This window comes from Carcharodon carcharias, chromosome 16 (genome assembly GCF_017639515.1).
Source record: "Carcharodon carcharias isolate sCarCar2 chromosome 16, sCarCar2.pri, whole genome shotgun sequence".
NCBI classification, from domain to species: domain Eukaryota; kingdom Metazoa; phylum Chordata; class Chondrichthyes; order Lamniformes; family Lamnidae; genus Carcharodon; species Carcharodon carcharias.
In genome coordinates this window covers 25,060,852-25,078,816 of record NC_054482.1, presented here as the reverse complement: position 1 = coordinate 25,078,816, position 17,965 = coordinate 25,060,852, and the positions used below count along the sequence as shown (strand labels likewise).

At 43.5% G+C, this 17,965-nt stretch overlaps 1 protein-coding gene across 8 annotated transcripts in view; it reads right to left on the bottom strand.

The window, feature by feature from the left end:
* The window catches only part of ralgps2 (Ral GEF with PH domain and SH3 binding motif 2), a 574,026-nt gene that overhangs the window by 122,855 nt on the left and 433,206 nt on the right, over positions 1-17,965 (bottom strand). For all 8 annotated transcript variants that reach the window (XR_005945530.1, XR_005945531.1, XM_041208585.1 and 5 more), the window contains one exon: positions 7,122-7,189. Coding sequence is in view for 6 of the 8 variants with exons in the window: in XM_041208585.1 (XP_041064519.1) it covers positions 7,122-7,189 (68 nt within the window). In the remaining 2 variants the exon portion in view is untranslated. The remainder of the gene's footprint in view (positions 1-7,121; positions 7,190-17,965) is intronic.

The window sequence follows — 17,965 nt, the reverse complement described above, 5'->3', positions numbered from 1 at the left end:
TCTAGATGCTAACGAATATATCCACTGAATTTTATCCACTGGCTGGGAAGCCAGATTGCAAATGCTGACTCACTAAGCCACCTACCTCTAAAAGACAGCAATGTGAATGTCTCAGTTCCTCAAGAAATTGTCTTGTTATTAAAATTTCTGGATTCATCACCATACATGCCAAACAAATAAGAGAGTGGCCAGACCACGATCCAGTTTTGTCTCACGTAAGGGAACAAGTCTTACACAGATGGTCTAACGAGCCAAAGTCTGACGAAACGAAGCCCTATTTTAGTAGGAGATAAAAGCTCACCTGCCAGGATGGCATCTTGCTGTGAGGAGCGAGTCATTGTGCCTTCAAGAGGAAGAAAGTAATTATTGACAGAATTGCATAGTGCTCACCCTGGCATTTCTAGAATGAAAATGTTGGTGCAGCTATTATGGTGACCAGGGATGGATACAGAAATCGAAAACTTAATCAAGAGCTGTATACAGTGCCAACAGGTACAGACATTGCCCCCTTCTGCTCCATTGCATCCCTGGGAATGGCCAGGAAAGCCATGGGTCCGCCTCCACATTGACGATGTGGGGCCTTTTTTGGGCACAACGTTCCTCTTGATTATAGATGCTCACTCAAAGTGGATGTATGTATATATGAGGTGAGATCATCCACACCTACCGCCACATAGACAGACTGTGTCTCAGTTTTGCGAAACGCGGGTTACTAGAGATAACAGTGACTGATAATGAAACGGCATTCACAAGCGGGGAATTCCAAAGATTTACAAGTCTCAATGGCATGACACATGTTAAGACCTCACCATACCACCCTGCATCCAATAGTTTGGCCGAGAGAGCAGTCCAGACCGAAAAAACTGGATGGAGACTATTGCAACTAGATTATCATGTTTCCTACTCAGCTATAGGTCTCCGCCACACACGACCACTGGTATGGCCCCCGCAGAGTTATTGATGGAGAGATGTGTCAGGACACATTTGAGTCTCTTACAGCTGAAATAGGGGGACAGTAGCGAGAAGTCAGGAGACCCAGAAAAATGGACATGATTTCCACAGTCATGAAAGAAACTTCACTGTTGGAGACATTGTTTTTGCATAGAGCTTTGGAGATGGGCCCGAATGGCCATCAGGTGAGGTTAGTGCAGTGATAGGGCCCCTTTCCCATCACATATCGGTCGAAGGTCGGATAATTAGGAGACATGTAGATCGCCTCAGGAAATGGGAAACAGATCTACAAGAAAGGATGCACCGAGCATTCCCGTTGGAGTCCACATCACATGTGGAAGGAACTCCATTTGGTTTGGAAGTGCCTGGGAGGGTCGAAGAAACAAACTTACCGGTTCCTACTGGAGAGCCTAATGGACAGATGACTCCTGGGAGGGAGGCCTCGGGTAAACCATCCAAAGTCGTAGAACTACGATGTTCGACATGTTTGAAAAAGCCTCCAGGGAGGCTGAATTTGTACATAGTTCATTTATGTAAATAATTGATATGTTGTAAATTGTACTTTAGAGTAAAGGGGGAGGGATGTGGTGATCTAAGGTGCAAGAATGTGAGCAGATTGGTCATATGACTGCATTACCCAATTGCTGTGTAGCGCGGGCTACAATGTTAATCAGTAGTTTAGCATTGGGTCTGGTTAGAGAAGCACACGTGTTAGTGCTCTTAACAAACAGCACATGCTTCATCTTACATTGGTCTCTGCATCTGCAGTATATTGTTTACCAACTCACTTACCTGTAGATAGGTGTGCAATCATGTTCGCAAGCAAGGTGGCCCGACAGAAGAAACATAACAAAAACATATTTTAAATTAACAGTCTGCATTTGTAAAGCATCTTAACAAGTTTCAAACGCATTCCAAAGTGCTTCACACTTTAATATGCATTGTCTTGTTTAGGTGAACCCAGCAGCCATTTCTCACTTCTGGACGTTTATCAAATTATGTTGAGATAAATAATGAGTTAATCTGCGTTTGTGATAATGTTTCAAAGAGGACTATTGATCAAGACACTGGAGTAAATCCTTGTTCTTCTTTAGGCATTGTTCTGGAAGCTTTCAAATTCATAAGCATTTACAAAACCTAGGCCATCAGAATAGGTTGACAGAATCTTGATTTACTCTCTCACTGATCAGCTCAATGTAGAACTCCTTTAGTACTGCACTTAAATGTTAGCCTAGAACTTGTACTGAATCCCTAAGGTGGAGTGTGAACTCATAACCTTCTGACTCAAGAGTGTAATCATAAGAAATAATATTACTTTAAAGCAACAAATTGAAATATTAAAGAAATATTACGACAGATGAACAGAAGCTTTGATGACTGGTGATCCCCTACCTAATCTTCTGGAGTCAAAGACCAGATTTGGAAAACCGAAATACATGTAAATTGCTTGAATGGTTAACTGGCAAAAGTTTAAATTATATGATTGATCTATACATCATCATGGACATCTGGGCCAAGTTACAATTTGATGATAATAGTCTTTTATAGGATTAGAAAGGAAAGCAAATGATTGATCTCTTATTAATTGCAGTCAAGAGCCTCCCACGAGCTACACAAAGAAAAAGTTACACATTTGCCTAATTGACATGGCCAACTTCTTCATGGATTGTGCTATTTTTACATTAGGTTGGAGTGACTGCAAGTTATGAAATTCAATATTGTACTCCATCTCCGGTCTTCAATATTTGTATTGTGTTATGATCCCAGCTGACGTGACCACTGGACAAGCTTGATCCCAGCTTGATAGATTTATTTGTTTGTTTAGATACGTGGAGAGGGGCTACTGAATAGAATTACTAGAGTCAGCTAATGAACTTTTAACAAAAGTATAAAACATTTATTAAGCAAGAAAAATGAACTTTATTACAATACTCCTTCACCTATAACTATACCTTTACAGATATATACAGGTCTGTAAGGATATCAAGTTACAAAAGCTATCCTATATTCTAATGTCCACAGTAAGTATATAGTCCATGTACCTATAGGCGACCTGTGGTCAGACACACCACACTCTGTCACTACCAAGTGACAGATGCCACCTCGAACAGATGCTATGGATCTCCCCTCAACTCCCCCCAGAAGCTTGTTACACCATGAGCTGACTGGTCTCACTGAACTCCATCTTTCACATGAGGGTTTCCAATCTCCATTCTCCCAGAATTCGCTTTAGAATCTTCTCCCAAAACTGACGCTTTCTCTCATACACCTTCCGCAAGGGTCCACTTCCAGGGTTTCAAACTCTCCTTCCGATGTTCCTCTCTCCTGGATCACCACATGCATTCAAGCTTTCCTCCATGCACTCTCTCACCGACTCAGCTGTCAACAGTGCGCCACTGCTTCACATGCTAATAGCAAAGAGTTACTGATCGTCAGTTGTCTCTTTGTACCTTCTGGCCTCTTGTAAGCTATTCTCGCTTTAAATCTGCTTTCTGCAGCTTTTGTTTCTTTAAATCTGAAGCTTGGAGCCATTCTCTCTCAGGAACTTTTCCAGGTTCCTTTCCTTCCCTTTGACTAGAAGGTCTTCTTTGGACTTTCTCCTGTTCCACTCACCTGGATTTTGGGGTCTTTTCTTTTAGCTTTTGGACTGGCTATCTGTCCCCTTTGCCCCTGTCTCTCCTGGCAGTTACTTTCAAACCCAACTGAACTCAAACAGCTTCCAAATCAAAACTGGTGTTTGTTTCTTGTGTGTGTGTCTGTGGGAGGGACCTGCCTCTCTAGCCCCTGTTGCTATGCAAGAGCCCAGTTTCTCTACTCTTGTTTGTTTAACTTAACTGCAACAGTCGTAAAACTTTCATTAGAAATGCAGGCATCTTTTAAAGTGAGACTAAAATTCAATTTGATCTTTTCTTAACATACAGATACAGAAATACAAATCAAACTTAAACTGTGAAGCTAAAACTCATTTCTAATACCCACAAATATAAATATAACTTACTTAAACTATCTCTATTTCCTAACAACTATTTGGAAATATTTGATTCCAGGTACATCAAAAAATTGCATCTGAACTAATATTGCACAGACAGGGAAGCTCAAACAAGTGGTAAAGATTCATTGGGAACTGAAGCATACAGAAAAAAGCCACTTCTCCCAACTTGTCCACATCAGCATTTATGCAAACAAACAGTTTGATTCACATTTGCCCTCTTTCATAATCCATTCAACCTGTTTTTCCTTTATTCTTCTATCCAATATTTACATTGTTACTGCCTCAAGTAGTAATTTTGGAAGAAATGCTGCTGTGTTATGAATTCCATACTCACAACTCTCTGTATAAGTAAGTTTCTTTTACCCTTTATCCTAAATCACTTATATTTAATCTTGCATCTGTCGCTCCTTGTTCTAGACCCCACAGCCACTGGAAACAGTTCGGGCGGAATTTTCTGCTCCTGTTGACATTGCATTTATTTGGTGGCATGAGCAGACGATATGGCAAGGCCAAAAATTGGGTTTACACTGTCGTGAAACCAATTTGCGATCGTCTGCTCCACCCATCAATGGCAGGCTGCGTTTCCCACCACCATACGTTGGGAACCTAATTTCAACACTTGAGCATCTCATTTTAAGCCCTGTTCACTGGAATCAAGATGTGGGCCTGGCGAGCTGCACTTCGCTCGGGACTTGGAGGTTTGTTTGCCTATCTTGCTTCAGGCAGCACTCACAGTCATCAGGGCTCCGCAAGCAGCACCACATCACATCCGGGGGGGTGTTCAAGGGCAGGTCTCTACCTACCAGACCAACTGTAAGGCGTGGGTGGTTTTTCAATGGCTGCAGGGCTAGGACTTGCTTGGGGAAAGGGGGGAGAAGTGGCCTCAGGCCACATTGGGGAGGCAGTGGCATAGAGGTATTGTCACTGGACAAGTGTTCCAGAGACCTAGCTTAATGTTCTGGGGATCGGGGTTCAAATCCCGCCACGGCAGATGGTGAAATTTGAATTCAATAAAAATCTGGAATTCAAAGTCTGATGATGACTATGAAACCGTTGCTGATTGTTGTAAAAAGCCATCTGGTTCACTAATGTCCTTTAGAGAAGGAAATCTGCTGTCCTTACCTGGTCTGGCCTACATGTGACTCCAGATCCACCAGCAATGTGGTGACTCTTAAATGCCCTTTGAACATGGGCAATTATGAATGAGGAATAAATGCTGGCCCTAGCCAGCGATGCCCACATCCCATGAATGAATTAAAAAAAAGGCAAAGGGTAGGGCGAGGGCTGTAGTGGGCAAGGGGGTATCCCAGGGTGTGTGTGGGGGCACATATTGATCTGTGCAAGTGGCCTCAAGATGATGAGGGCTAAAGAGGCAGTCTCCAGAGGAGACGGTGCCAGATGGAGATGTGAGGGTGTGTGTGAAAATGAGTGGTGATGTCGCTTGAGCTGGCAGTGAGAGAGATGCCAGTGAATGTGTGATGGGCTTGTCAGTGTGTGAGTTTAGAGTGATGAGGTAGTTGCCTTACTCTGGCGGTATGGATTAGATCATTTATCCTCTTTCTGCTCTGGATGGCCAACTGCTTCTTTGCAGCGTTGGCACTGGTCACCAGTGCCACTGTTGCCTAAGCCGGAGTGGTGAGATTGCTGGACCTCTTGTGGCCAGAGCAGGGATGGAGGACATCATGGCGGGCCTCCAAAAGGCATTCCAGTGATGGGTCACTGAACTCTTCTTGGCTTTCAGGGCCATGTTTTCACTGGAGTAGTCCTGGGCTGCAAGTATTGAGAATTGTGCACGGCTGCAATTTGGATATGGCACCCGGAGTGAGGAAACGGTGAGGTAAAGGCACGATGGGCGATTCAGAGGCCGCCTGCCAGCGAGACAGCGTGTTTCCTGGGGCTGCATAATTAATGAGGTGGGAAGTGGATGATAATTCGCAAAAACCCGCAAATGCGGCCGGTAGGAGAAACGTCTTTTCTCAAGCCCGCTACCGCACTTAGGGCAATTCTGAGACAATTCTACCCTTTGTTTCTATCTACCGAGGTCTTGAGTTTAATATTAAAGCACATTTTCATGGTACAAAGGGAGCAAACTGTAATTAGCTGAAACTAGTGGAGATGTTGTCTTTTTATGGAATGAACAGTAATCAATGGAAGTAAAAACCTTTCGGCAAACAAACACCCTCACCTACATGTGTCAAGGACAACTGTTCAACTCCATCTGTCAACTTGTGACCTCTGAAACCATTACTAATTTTGATGTGCAAAGTGCTATTTCACAACATGCAAACTAAATACCATGACACATGAAAAAGCTCTTTAGGAAATTACCTAGCCACACAACTATAGAATTACTCTGGCAGTAGGGCTGTCACCAAACATGTGATTATTCAGCATAGTAACAGTTAACTTCGTTTCCCCAGAACTGAATATTTTCCAGTATGAGAAATCAACAGTATGATTTAAGGCTCAAATACACCAGAAATGGCATGAAGACTAGTCAGAATACATGGCACCATCATTCTGGCGTAAGTACAACAGATTTAATGACAAAATAAATGAGAAAATCAGCCTCCATTGCCAAGCCATTTTTAATATGGGTTGAATAACTGCCTGTTTTAAGCTGATTACTTCAGTTACCATGTGTGGCAATAGCTGCCAAATTTGCTAATTCACAAAACCATAAACTCCTACTTCTAAAACAAACTTGTCTTTCCAGTAAGAGGCATTGAAGAACTAACCCATCCTGCAACAGATTTGCTTCTCAAATAGTTAACTGTAAATAAATTCCTACAACTAATAATCCAAGTGAGAAAATGAAGTTAAAGGTCTTCACCATGAGATAGCTTACTGTTTTGTAGAGGCTAGTAACTTAGGTTTGCTTCCCAAGGTTAGATGATGACACAGAACACTGGGAGTGACAAAATGTTAATATTACCTTGGACGGCCCCAGAAAATCAAAAGATAATTGCAGATCCAAACAGAATGCAGCACCTCATGGTGAGTTTTCATAAATAATTATTATATTGTATTTGCACATGTTTTACAGCTACACAATGAAGGATAAGGTTTGGTCTAATGCAGACACAATGCTGTAAACAGTCTTGGAAAGTGAATTTCATGTCTTTATTACACCAGATGCAATAAGCTTAAAAGGCCAAATTATCTGGTGCTCACTTACCTGCAAGATCCTCCCTTGAGGCAGTGGACTGGGGTGTGCTGGTACCAGGCTCAATTCTTAATGAGAGTCTGTAGGACAAAGATGGATAAGATATAGGGAAAGAAAATAGAGGCAAGTCTTTAAAGATGCAGCTTCTATCTGTTACCCATCTATAATTTGATGACTGTTACTTTTAGATATCTGAGGGCAGTCTCATCATTCAACAGATTTACAGTATGTTCAGTATATCTTTACAATTATTATGAACAATGGCACAAAACACAGGTGAAGACCATCTGACTGAGAACAGGACCACAAAATACTGGGAGGGACAGATAGCACTAGTATAGAGAATAGTAAGTTAACAGGTAGAAATGGGGCAAGGGAGAAAGTAACAAAATCAATTTTTTTTAATTCATTCAGAACGTGGGCTTTGCTGGCTGGAAGAGCATTTATTGCCCATCCCTAGTTGCCCTTGAGAAGATGGTGGTGAGCTGCATTCTTGAACCGCTGCAGTTCATGTGATGTAGGTACACCCACAGTGCTGTTAGGAAGGGAGTTCCAGGATTTTGATCCAATGACAGTGAAGGACCAGCGGTATATTTCCAAGTCAGGATGGTGAGTGACTTGGAAGGAACTTCCAGGTGGTGGTGTTCCCATCTATCTGCTGCCCTTGTCCTTCTAGATGGTAGCGGTCATGGGTTTGGAAGGTGCTGTCGAAGGAGCCTTAGTGAATTCCTGCAGTGCATCTTGTAGATAGTACACACTGCTGCTGCTGTGCGTCAGTGGTGGAGGGAGTGAATTTTTGTGGATGTGGTGCCAATCAAGTGGGCTGTTTTGTCCTGGATGGTGTCAAGCTCATTCAGTGTTGTGGAAGCTGCACTCATCCAGGCAAGTGGGGAATATTCCATCACACTCCTAACTTGTGCCTTGTAGATGGTGGCCAGGTTTTGGGGAGTCAGGAGGTGAGTTATTCATCGCAGGGTTCCTAGCCTCTGACCTGCTCTTGTAGCCATTATATGGCTAGTCCAGTTCAGTTTCTGGTCAATGGTAACCCCCAGCATGTTGATAGTGGAGGATTCAGTGATGGTAATGCCATTTAATGTCACGAGGCGATGGCTGGATTCTCTCTTGTTGGAGACGGTCATTGCCTGAAACTTGTGTGGCGCGAATGTTACTTGCTGCTTGTCAGCCCAAGCCTGGATACTGTCTAGGTCTTGCTGCATTTGGACAAGGACTTCTTCAGTATGTGGAGTCATGAATGATGCTGAACATTGTGCAATCATCAGCAAACATCCCCACTTCTGACCTCATGATGGAAGGAAGGTCATGGATGAAGCAGCTGAAGTTGGTTGGGTCTAGGTTGGGTCTTAGGAACTCCTGCAGTGATGTCGTGGAGCTGAGATGACTGACCTCCAACAACCACAACCATCTTCCTTTGTGCTAGGTATGGCTCCTACCAGCTGAGAGTTTTCCCGCTGTTTCCCATTGAATATAGCATTGCTAGGGCTCTTTGATGCCACATTCGGTCAAATGCAGCCTTGATGTTCAGTGCAGTCACACTCACCTCACCTCAGGAGTTCAGCTCTTTCGTCCATGTTTGAACAAGACTGTAATGAGGCGAGGAGCTGAGTGGCCCTGGCGGAACCCAAACTGGGCATCAGTGAAAAGGTTATTGCTAAGCAAGTGCCACTTGGTAGCACTATTGATGACCCCTTCCATTAATTTACTGAAGAGTGAGAGTAGATTGATGGGGTGGTACTTGGCCAGATTGGATTTGTCCTGCATTTTGTGTACAGGACATACCTGGACAGTTTTCCACATAGCTGGGTAGATTCCAGTGTTGTAGCTGCACTGGAGCAGCTTGGCTAGAGACGTGGCAAGTTCTGGAGCACAAGTCTTCAATACTATTGCCCGAATATTGTCAGGGCCCATAGCCTTTGCAACTATCCGGTGCCTTCAGCCGTTTCTTGATATCACGTGAAGTGAGTCGAATTGGCTGAAGACTTGCATCTGTGATGCTAGGGACTGCCGGAAGAGGCCGAGATGGATCATCCACTAGGCACTTCTGGCTGAAGACTGTAGCAAATGATTCAGCCTTATCTTTTGCACTGATGTGCTGGGCTCCTCCATCATTGAGAATGGGGATATTTGTGGAGCCTCCTCCTCCAGTGAGTTGTTTAATTGTCCGTCACCATTCACAATTGGATGTGACAGGACTGCAGAGGTTAAATCTGATCCGTTGGTTGTGGAATCGCTTAGCTCTGTCTATCACTTAGATCAAAGCAAAATACTGCGGATGCTGGAAATCTGAAACAAAAACAAAAATTGTTGGAAAAACTCAGCAGGTCGGACAGCATCTGTGGGGAGAAAGACAGTTAACGTTTCAAGTCCATATGATTCTTCATCAGAACTAAAGAGAAATAGAAATGTGGTGAAATATAAGCTGTTTAAGGGGGTGGGGTGAAGCCTATTTCGATCCCTTCCCCCCACCCAACCCCCACTAGGGTCATCTGTCACTTGCTCATCCTGCTTTCTACCCTTAATGTCACCATTAGCACATCCTTTAGCTAATATCACCATTGTCAACACTCTTTGTTTATGACATCTTTGGCAATGTCTCCTTTGCCTCCACCCATCACTGGCCCTCTATCCAGCTCCACCTGTACCACCCCCCTTAAACAGCTTATATTTCACCACATTCTATTTCTCTTTAGTTCTGATGAAGAGTCATACGGACTCAAAACGTTAACTCTGTCTTCCTCGCCACAGATGTTGTCAGATCTGCTGAGTTTTTCCAGCAATTTTTGTTTTTGTTTCTGTCTATCACTTGCAGCTTCTGCTTTTTGGCATGCAAGTCTCCCAGTGTTGTAGCTTCACCAAGTTGACACTTCATTTCTAGGTATGCCTGGTGCTGCTCCTGGCATGCCCTCCTGGACTCTTCACTGAACCAGGGTTGATCCCCTGGCTTGAAGGTAATGGTAGAGTGGGAGTTATGCTGGGCCATGAGATTACAGATTGTGTTTGAGTACAATTCTGCTGCAGCTGATGGCCCACAGTGCCTCACGGATGCCCAGTCTTGAGTTGCTAGATGTGTTCAAAATCTATCCCATTTAGCACAGTGTTAGTGCCACACAAAATGTTGTGAAGGGACTTAGTCTCCACAATGACTGTGCAATGGTCACTCCAACTGATACTGTCATGGACAGATGCATCTGTGGCAGGCAGTTTGGTGAGGATGAGGGCGAGTATGTTTTTCCCTCTTATTGGTCCCCTCACCACCTGCCGCAGACCCCAGTCTAGCAGCTATGTTAGTTAGGACTCGACCAGCTCGGTCAGTAGTGGTGCTACCAATCCACTCTTGGTGATGGACTTTGAAGTCCCCCACCCAGAGTACATTCTATGCCCTTGCCACCCTCTGTGCTTCCTCCAAGTGGTGTTCAACATGGAGGAGCACTGATTCATCAGCTGAGGGAGGGCTCTATGTGGTAATCAGCAGGAGGTTTCCTTGCCTATGTTTGCCCTGATGCCATGAGACTTCATGGGGTCCAAAGTCAATGCTGACGACTCCCAGGGCAACTCCCTCCCGACTGTATACCACTGAGCTGCCACCTCTGCTGGGTCTGTCCTGATGGTGGGACAGGACATACCCAGGCTTGGTCCATGATGGTGGTGTTTGGGGCATTATCTATCAGATATGATTCTGTGAGGATGACCATGTCCGGCTTGACTAGTCTGTGAGACAGCTCTCCCAATTTTGGCACTAGCTCCAGATGTTAGTAAGGAGGAATTTGCAGGGTCGACAGGGCTGATTGTCAGATCGACAGATTGCTGTTGTCATTTCCAGTTTCATTCCTTTTTTGTGACTTTGTTGTGGTTTGAGTCCACTGAGTGGATTGGTAGGTCATTTCAGAGGGCACTTAAGAGTCAACCACGTTGCTCTGGGTCTGGTGGTCCCCAGAGCATTACCCTGGGTCTCTGGATTACTAGTCTGGCAACAATATCACTACAACATTGCCTCCACAGGGTTTTCAGGGTTACTATGCATGTATGTGAATGCACGGAGTATAGTAAATAAGATTGGGGAGTTACAGGTGCAGATTGCCAAGTAGAAATATGATGTTGTGGCGATAACAGAGATCTGACTCAAGAAAAGGACAGAACTGGGTTTTAAACATTCCCGGATGCAAGCTGTTCAGGAGGTAGGAAAGGAAGGAAAGGAGGAGGGGTGGCGGTATTGGTTAAGGAGAATGTTGCAGTGCTGGAGAAAGAGGATGTCCCAGAGGGTTCAAGTACAGAATCAATTTGGCTCAAGCTAAGGAACAAGAAGGGTGCAATTACATTGCTCGGACTATAGACCACCAAATAGTGAGAAGGACATAGAAGAACAAATCTGCAGCGAAATTACAGAGAGATGCAAGCATTGTAGCATAGTTATAATGGGGGGCTTTAATTACCCTAATGTAGACTGGGACAGTGGTAATATGAACGGCAGAGAGCGACAAAAGTTTCTAGATTATGTTCTGGAGAATTTTCTATTGCAGTATGTGTCCAATCCAACAAGAAAAGACCTGGTTCTTGGAAATGAGGTGGGCCAAGTAGATCATGTATCAGTGGGGGAACATTTAGGAGACAGTGATCATTGTATTGTATGTTTTAGGATGATAATAGAAAAGAACGATAGGCAATCCAAGGTAAGAATAATTAACTGGACAAGAGCTGACTTCGGTGGCAAGAACAGAACTGAGGCAGACAGAATGGGATAAAAGATTGACAGGATAAACTGTAGCTAAACAATGGGCTACCTTCAGAAAAGAATTGGTTCGGGTCCAAGTATATTCCATCGAAAGGGAAAAGTAGGGCAAAATATCTAGAGCTCCCTGGATGAAAAAGGAGATGGAAATTATTAAGATAAAGAAGAAAAAGTGTGCTTATGACAGGTGTCATGTAGAAAATATAATTGAGAACCAAGAGGAATACAGAAAGTTCAGAAGGGAACTGAAAAAGCTTATTAGAGAATCAAAGAGGGATTATGAGAAAAGACTGGCAGACAACATAAAGGGGAATCCCAAAGTCTTCTCTAGCCATAAAAATAGTAAAAGGGTGCTAAAAGGAGTAGGGCCAATTAAGGACCTAAAAGGGAATTTACACATGGAGAAGGAGCCATGGCTGAGGTATTAAATGAATACTTTGCATCTGTCTTTACCAAGGAGCTAGATGCTACTACCCAGGCCATGGTGACAGATGAGGAAACTCTGTCACTAGAAGGGTTCAAAATTGACAAGGAGAAAGTGTTGAATAGACTGTCGGTACTTAAAGTCAACAAGGCACCAAGATCGGATAAGATGCATCCAAGGATATTGAAGAAAAAGAGAGTAGAAATTGCAGGGGCACTGGCCTTAATCTTTCAGTTTTCCCTAGATTTGGGAGTGGTGCCAGAGGACTGGAGAATTGCAAACGTTATGCCCTTTTTCAATAAAGGTTGTAAGGATAAGCCCAGCAATTACACACCGGTCAGTTTAACTTCAGTGGTGGGCAAGATTCTAGAAACAATTATTCGGGACAGAATTTGTAGTCACATGGAAAAATATGGGTTGATAAGGAAGAGCCAGCATGGATTTCTAAAGGGGAAATCATGTTTAATTAACTTGTTGGAGTTTTTTTGAAGAAGTAACAAAAAAGGTCGATGAGGGTAATGTTGTTGATGTGGTGTACATGGACTTTCAAAAGACATTTTATACAATGCCACACAGCAGACTTGTGAGAAAAGTTATTGCTCATGGAATAAAAGGAACAGTAGCAACTTGGATACAAAATTGACTGAAAAAGAGGAAGCAGAGAGTAATGGTCAATGGATAATTTTTGGGCTGGAGGAAGGTTTATAGTGGAGTTCCCCAGGGGTTGGTATTGGGGCCCTTGTTTCTCCTGATAAAATTAATGACCTAGATCTTGGTCTGGAGGGGACAATTTCAAAGCTTGGGAGTGTTGTGAACTGCTAGGAGGATGGTGTGGAACTTCAAGAGGATACAGACAAGTTGGTGGAGTGGGCAGATAGGTGGCAGATGAAGCTCAATGCGAAGAAGTGTGAGGTGATGCATTTCAGTGGGAAGAACATGGACAGCCTATATAAAATAAGGGGTGAAATTTTGAAGGGGTGCAAGAGCAGGAAGACTTGGGTGGAAATGTGCATAGTTTATTGAAGGTGGCAGGAGAGATGGAAAGAGCAGTTAATAAAGCATATAGTATCCTGGGCTTTATTAATAGTGGCATAGAGTATGAAAGCAGGGAGGTTATGCTGAATTCATATAAGTCACTCATAAGATCTTCTGTGATATTTGGGTGCGGTCTTGCTATTTTTCACAATTCTTTTGTCCAAACCATAGAATAACTTATCAAAGGTAAGATTATGTCCTACAACAGGATTTGACTTGGCTCTGAAACTTCATCACAGGTTTATTATTTGAGCCACTTGTATTGCAAAGAGATGCCTCTTAGTCCTAACCCAAAAAGTTATTCATTAGTGCACTTGTGTGCACTCATCAGGTTGATTTATAATACTAGCTGCTCCTCATGAGCATAAAATGTGAGTTTTGTCTTCCTGTATTTTTATCCTCCTGACTGCAGCATTGAATATTCCCAATTCATGAGGGCACAAAGCTTCAGCAGTGGCATCTGTTCAACCGGGATGTTGTCAGGGTCCACAGCCTTTGCAGTATCCACTGCTTTCAGCTGTTTCTTGATATCTAGTGGAGGGAGTGAATGTTGAAGCTGGTAGATGTCGTGCCAATCAAGGAGACTGCTTTGTCCTGGATGGTGTCGAGTTTCTTGAGTGTTGGTAAAGCTGAACTCATCCAGGCATATAAAGAGCATTCCATCACACACTCCTGACTTATGTCCTGTAGGTGGTGTACAGGTTTTGGGAAGACAGGAGGTGAATTACTCACTGCAGAATTCCCAGCCCCTGACCTGTTCTTGTAGCCACAGTTTTTATATGATTGGTCCAGTTCAGTTTCTGGGTGAAGGGTAACCTCAAGGAGGTTGATGCTGTTGAATGTCAAGGTGGGAAGGTTAGATTCTATTTTGTTGGAAATCCCCACTGCCTGGCACTTGTGTGAAGCGAATGTTATTTGCCACTTATCAGCCCAAGCCTGAATGTTGTCCAGATCTCGCGACACACGGACACGAACTGCTTCAGTAACTGAGTGAATCATACTGAACATTGCGCAACCATTAATGAACATCCCACTTCTCGTCTTATTAAGGAGGGAAGGTAATTGAAGCAGCTGGGCCTCGGATACTACCCTGAGGAACTTCTGCAGCAATGTCCTGGGACTGAGATGATCTGCCTCCAACAACCACAACCATCTTCTCTTGTGCTAGGTATGACTCCAACCAGTGCAGGATTTTTGCCTAATTCCTATTGACTTTTTTTGCTAGGGCACCTTGATGCCACACCTGGTCAAATGCTGCCTTGATGTTAAGGGCAGTCACTCTCACCTCAGCTCCTTTGTCCATGCTAGGACCAAAGCTGTAATGAGGTCAGAGGCTGAGTGGCCCTGGTGGAACCCAAACTGAGCACCAGTCAGCAGGTTAGCGCTGTCTAAGTGCCGCTTGTTAGCACTGTTGATGACATGTTCCATCATTTTGCTGATTATCAAGAGTTAACTGATGGGACAGTAATTGATTGGGTTAGATTTGTCCTTTTTAAGGACAGGACATACTTGGTTCATTTTCCACATTGTTGGGTAGATGTCAATGCGTAGCTGGACTGGAACAGCTTGGCTAGGGGTACAGCTTGTTCTGGAGCACAAGAATTAGTACTACTGTTGGGATGACATCGGGGTCCATAGCTTTGCAGCATCCAGTGTCTTCAGCTATTTCTTGATATCTTGTGGAGTGAAATGAATTGGATGAAGATTGGCATCTGGGATGCTCAGGGACTCAGGAGGCGGCCAAGATGCATCATCCTGTTCTAGCTGAAGATGGCTGCAAATGCTTCAGCCTTGTCTTTTGCACTGATGTGCTGGGCTCCAGCATCATTGAAGATGGGGATATTTGTGGAGCCTCCTTCTCTGGTTAGTTGTTTAACTGTCCACTACCATTCATAACTGGATGTGGCAGGACTGCAGAGCTTTTGATCTGATCTGTTGGTTGTGGGATCACTTAGCTCCTTTTTCTCAGCACCTGCTGCAGGCCCAGGCTAGCAGGTATGTCCTTCAGGACTGGGCCTTGGGTTCTGAAGGCTTGATCAGTAGTGATTCAACAGAGACACGCTTGGTGATGAGCATTAAGTCCCCATCCAGAGTGCTTTCTGTGCCCTTGCTGTCCTCAGTGCTTTTTCCAAGTAGTGTTCAACATGAAGGAGTACTGATTTATCAGCTGAGGGAGAAGGTAGGTGGTAATTAGCTGGATCCTGCCCATGTTTGACCTGATGTCATGAGAATTCATGGGGTCTGGAGTCAATGTTGAGGACTCCCAGGGGCACCCTTCCAATTGTATACAATTGCGCTGCTGGGTGTGTGCTGCCGGTGGGATAGGACATACTCAGGGATGGTGATGGTGGCATCAGGGACATTGGCTATAAGGTATGACTCAGTGAGTACGGCTATGTCAGGCAGTCACTTCACTTGTCTGTGGGGCAGCTCTCTCAATTTTGGCACAAACTCCTAGATGTTGGTAAGGACTTTGCAGGGTTGAAGATCTGGGTGTGCCATTTTAGTTTTTGGTTTCTTGGTGATGCTGGGTCGTCTGTCCAGTTTTCTTCCTTTTTGACTTTTTTGTAATGGTTTGTACAACTGAGTGGCTTGTTAGGCCATTGCAGAGGGCAGCTAAGAGTCAGCCACATTCCTGTGCACTTCGATTCACATGTAGGCCAGACCTGTTAAGGATGGCATATTTCCTTCCCTAAAGGACATTAGTAGACTAGATGGGTTTTATGACAATTGATGATAGCTTCAAGGTCACCATTATTGAGACTAACTTTCAATTCCGGATTTTTATTAATTAGTTGGATTTATTAGTTAATTGAATTTAAATTTCACCAGTTACCATGGTGAGATTTAAACTCATGTCCCCAGAACATTAGCCTGGGCCTCTGGATTACTAATCCACTGACATTGCCACTACGCCACCATCACCCCATAGAAGTTGGAGTAGTGAACACAAGATCAGTATGCTCTTCCACATTCTTAAACTGCAATTCATTATCCACATTTAACTGAATATGTGGGAAAGAATGAGGAGTAAAACACCAGCAACAATGTTCCTTCAACAATTTTGCAGCAGGCTGGGGTCACCTCATTCAAATATTTTTTTCAAGTTCCACGTATTGATTGCTTCATTCTGAATCATATTTACCATTTTTGCCCGTTGAAAGTGAATGCTGTACAGTAGTTAGAAATCTGAAAACAACTTGTACATTTCACAGTCAGAAAAAGAACACGAGGAAGGCAGTGAAGATTTAACCATACTCAAGCAATGAAGAATTTATATCATATGCAGGGAACCTAACAATTTCTCTTATGCGTTGAAGCACATGTGTGACAGAGGCAGCTGCATGGATGATCTCAAACTTAGTGACAAAGAATTCCTTGAGTTTTTAATGCTCGAAGATCTTGTGGAAGAGACGGGGAAAGATTGCTGTCTTTCAGATGAAATATAGTACTCTCTGGAGGACATAAAAGATCCTCAGGCACTATTTCAAACAACAGCAGGAGAGTTAATGTAGCATCATAATGGCACAGGAGTCTGCCATTCGACCCCTTGAGACCATGCTGGCTCTCTATACAACAGATCTGTCAGTTCCATTCCCCTGCTCTATCTACGTAACCCTGCATGTTTATGTCCTCAAGCAGCTATTCAATTTCCTTTTGAAATCCTTCATAGCCTCTGCTTCCACCATCCTCATAGGCAGTGAGTTCCAGATCATTACCCAATCGCTGCAAAAAAATGTTTTTTCTCACATCCCCTTGTATATTCAGCTCAAAATCTTAAATCTTTGTCCTCTGTTCCTTGTACCATTAGTTAATGGAAACAACTTTCCTTAGTCTATTTTATTCAAAGTTGTCATAATCTTGTTTACCTCTATCAAATCTCCCCTCAACCTCCTTTGCTCTGGAAGAACAACACCAGATTCTCCAGCCCAACCTTGTAGTTAAATTCCATAAATCTCCTTTGCACTTTCTCAACAACCTTCACATTCTTTCTGGAATAGGTGGCTAGAACTGGATGCAATACCCTTGTTTTGGCCTGACCAGAGCTTTATAAAGGTTCAGCATATGATTCTTGCTTTTATACTTAATACCTCTATTTATTAAGCCCAAGATCCCATATGCTTTGCTAACTACTATCTCTATATGTCCTGCCATCTTCAAAGATCTGTGCACATGAACCTCCAGGTCGATCTGTCCATGCATGATATTTAGAATTGCGCCATTAATTCTATATTGCCTCTCCCTATCACTTCTTCCAAAATGCACCCCATTCTCTGTATTACATTCCATTTTGTCTGCCCATTCTGTTAACCTATTTATATCCTGCCAATTAGCATCATCCTCACTTACTGCCATGCTTACAAGTTTGATACCATTGGCAAATTTTGAAATTTCAATTTGTATTCCAATATCGAAGTCATTTATAAATCAAAAAAAGCAGGTGATGCTAACACTGAACCTTAGGGAACATGGCCCCAAGAAGCAGTTCAAGAAGACGACTTGCCACCAGCTACTCAAGGGCAATTAGGGATAGGCAACAAATGTTGGCCTTGCCAGTGATGCCCACATCCCATGAAAGCATGCAAAAACCCCACTGTCTAACATCCTCCAATCTTAAAAAAACAACCATTTACCATGACCCACTGTTTTCCA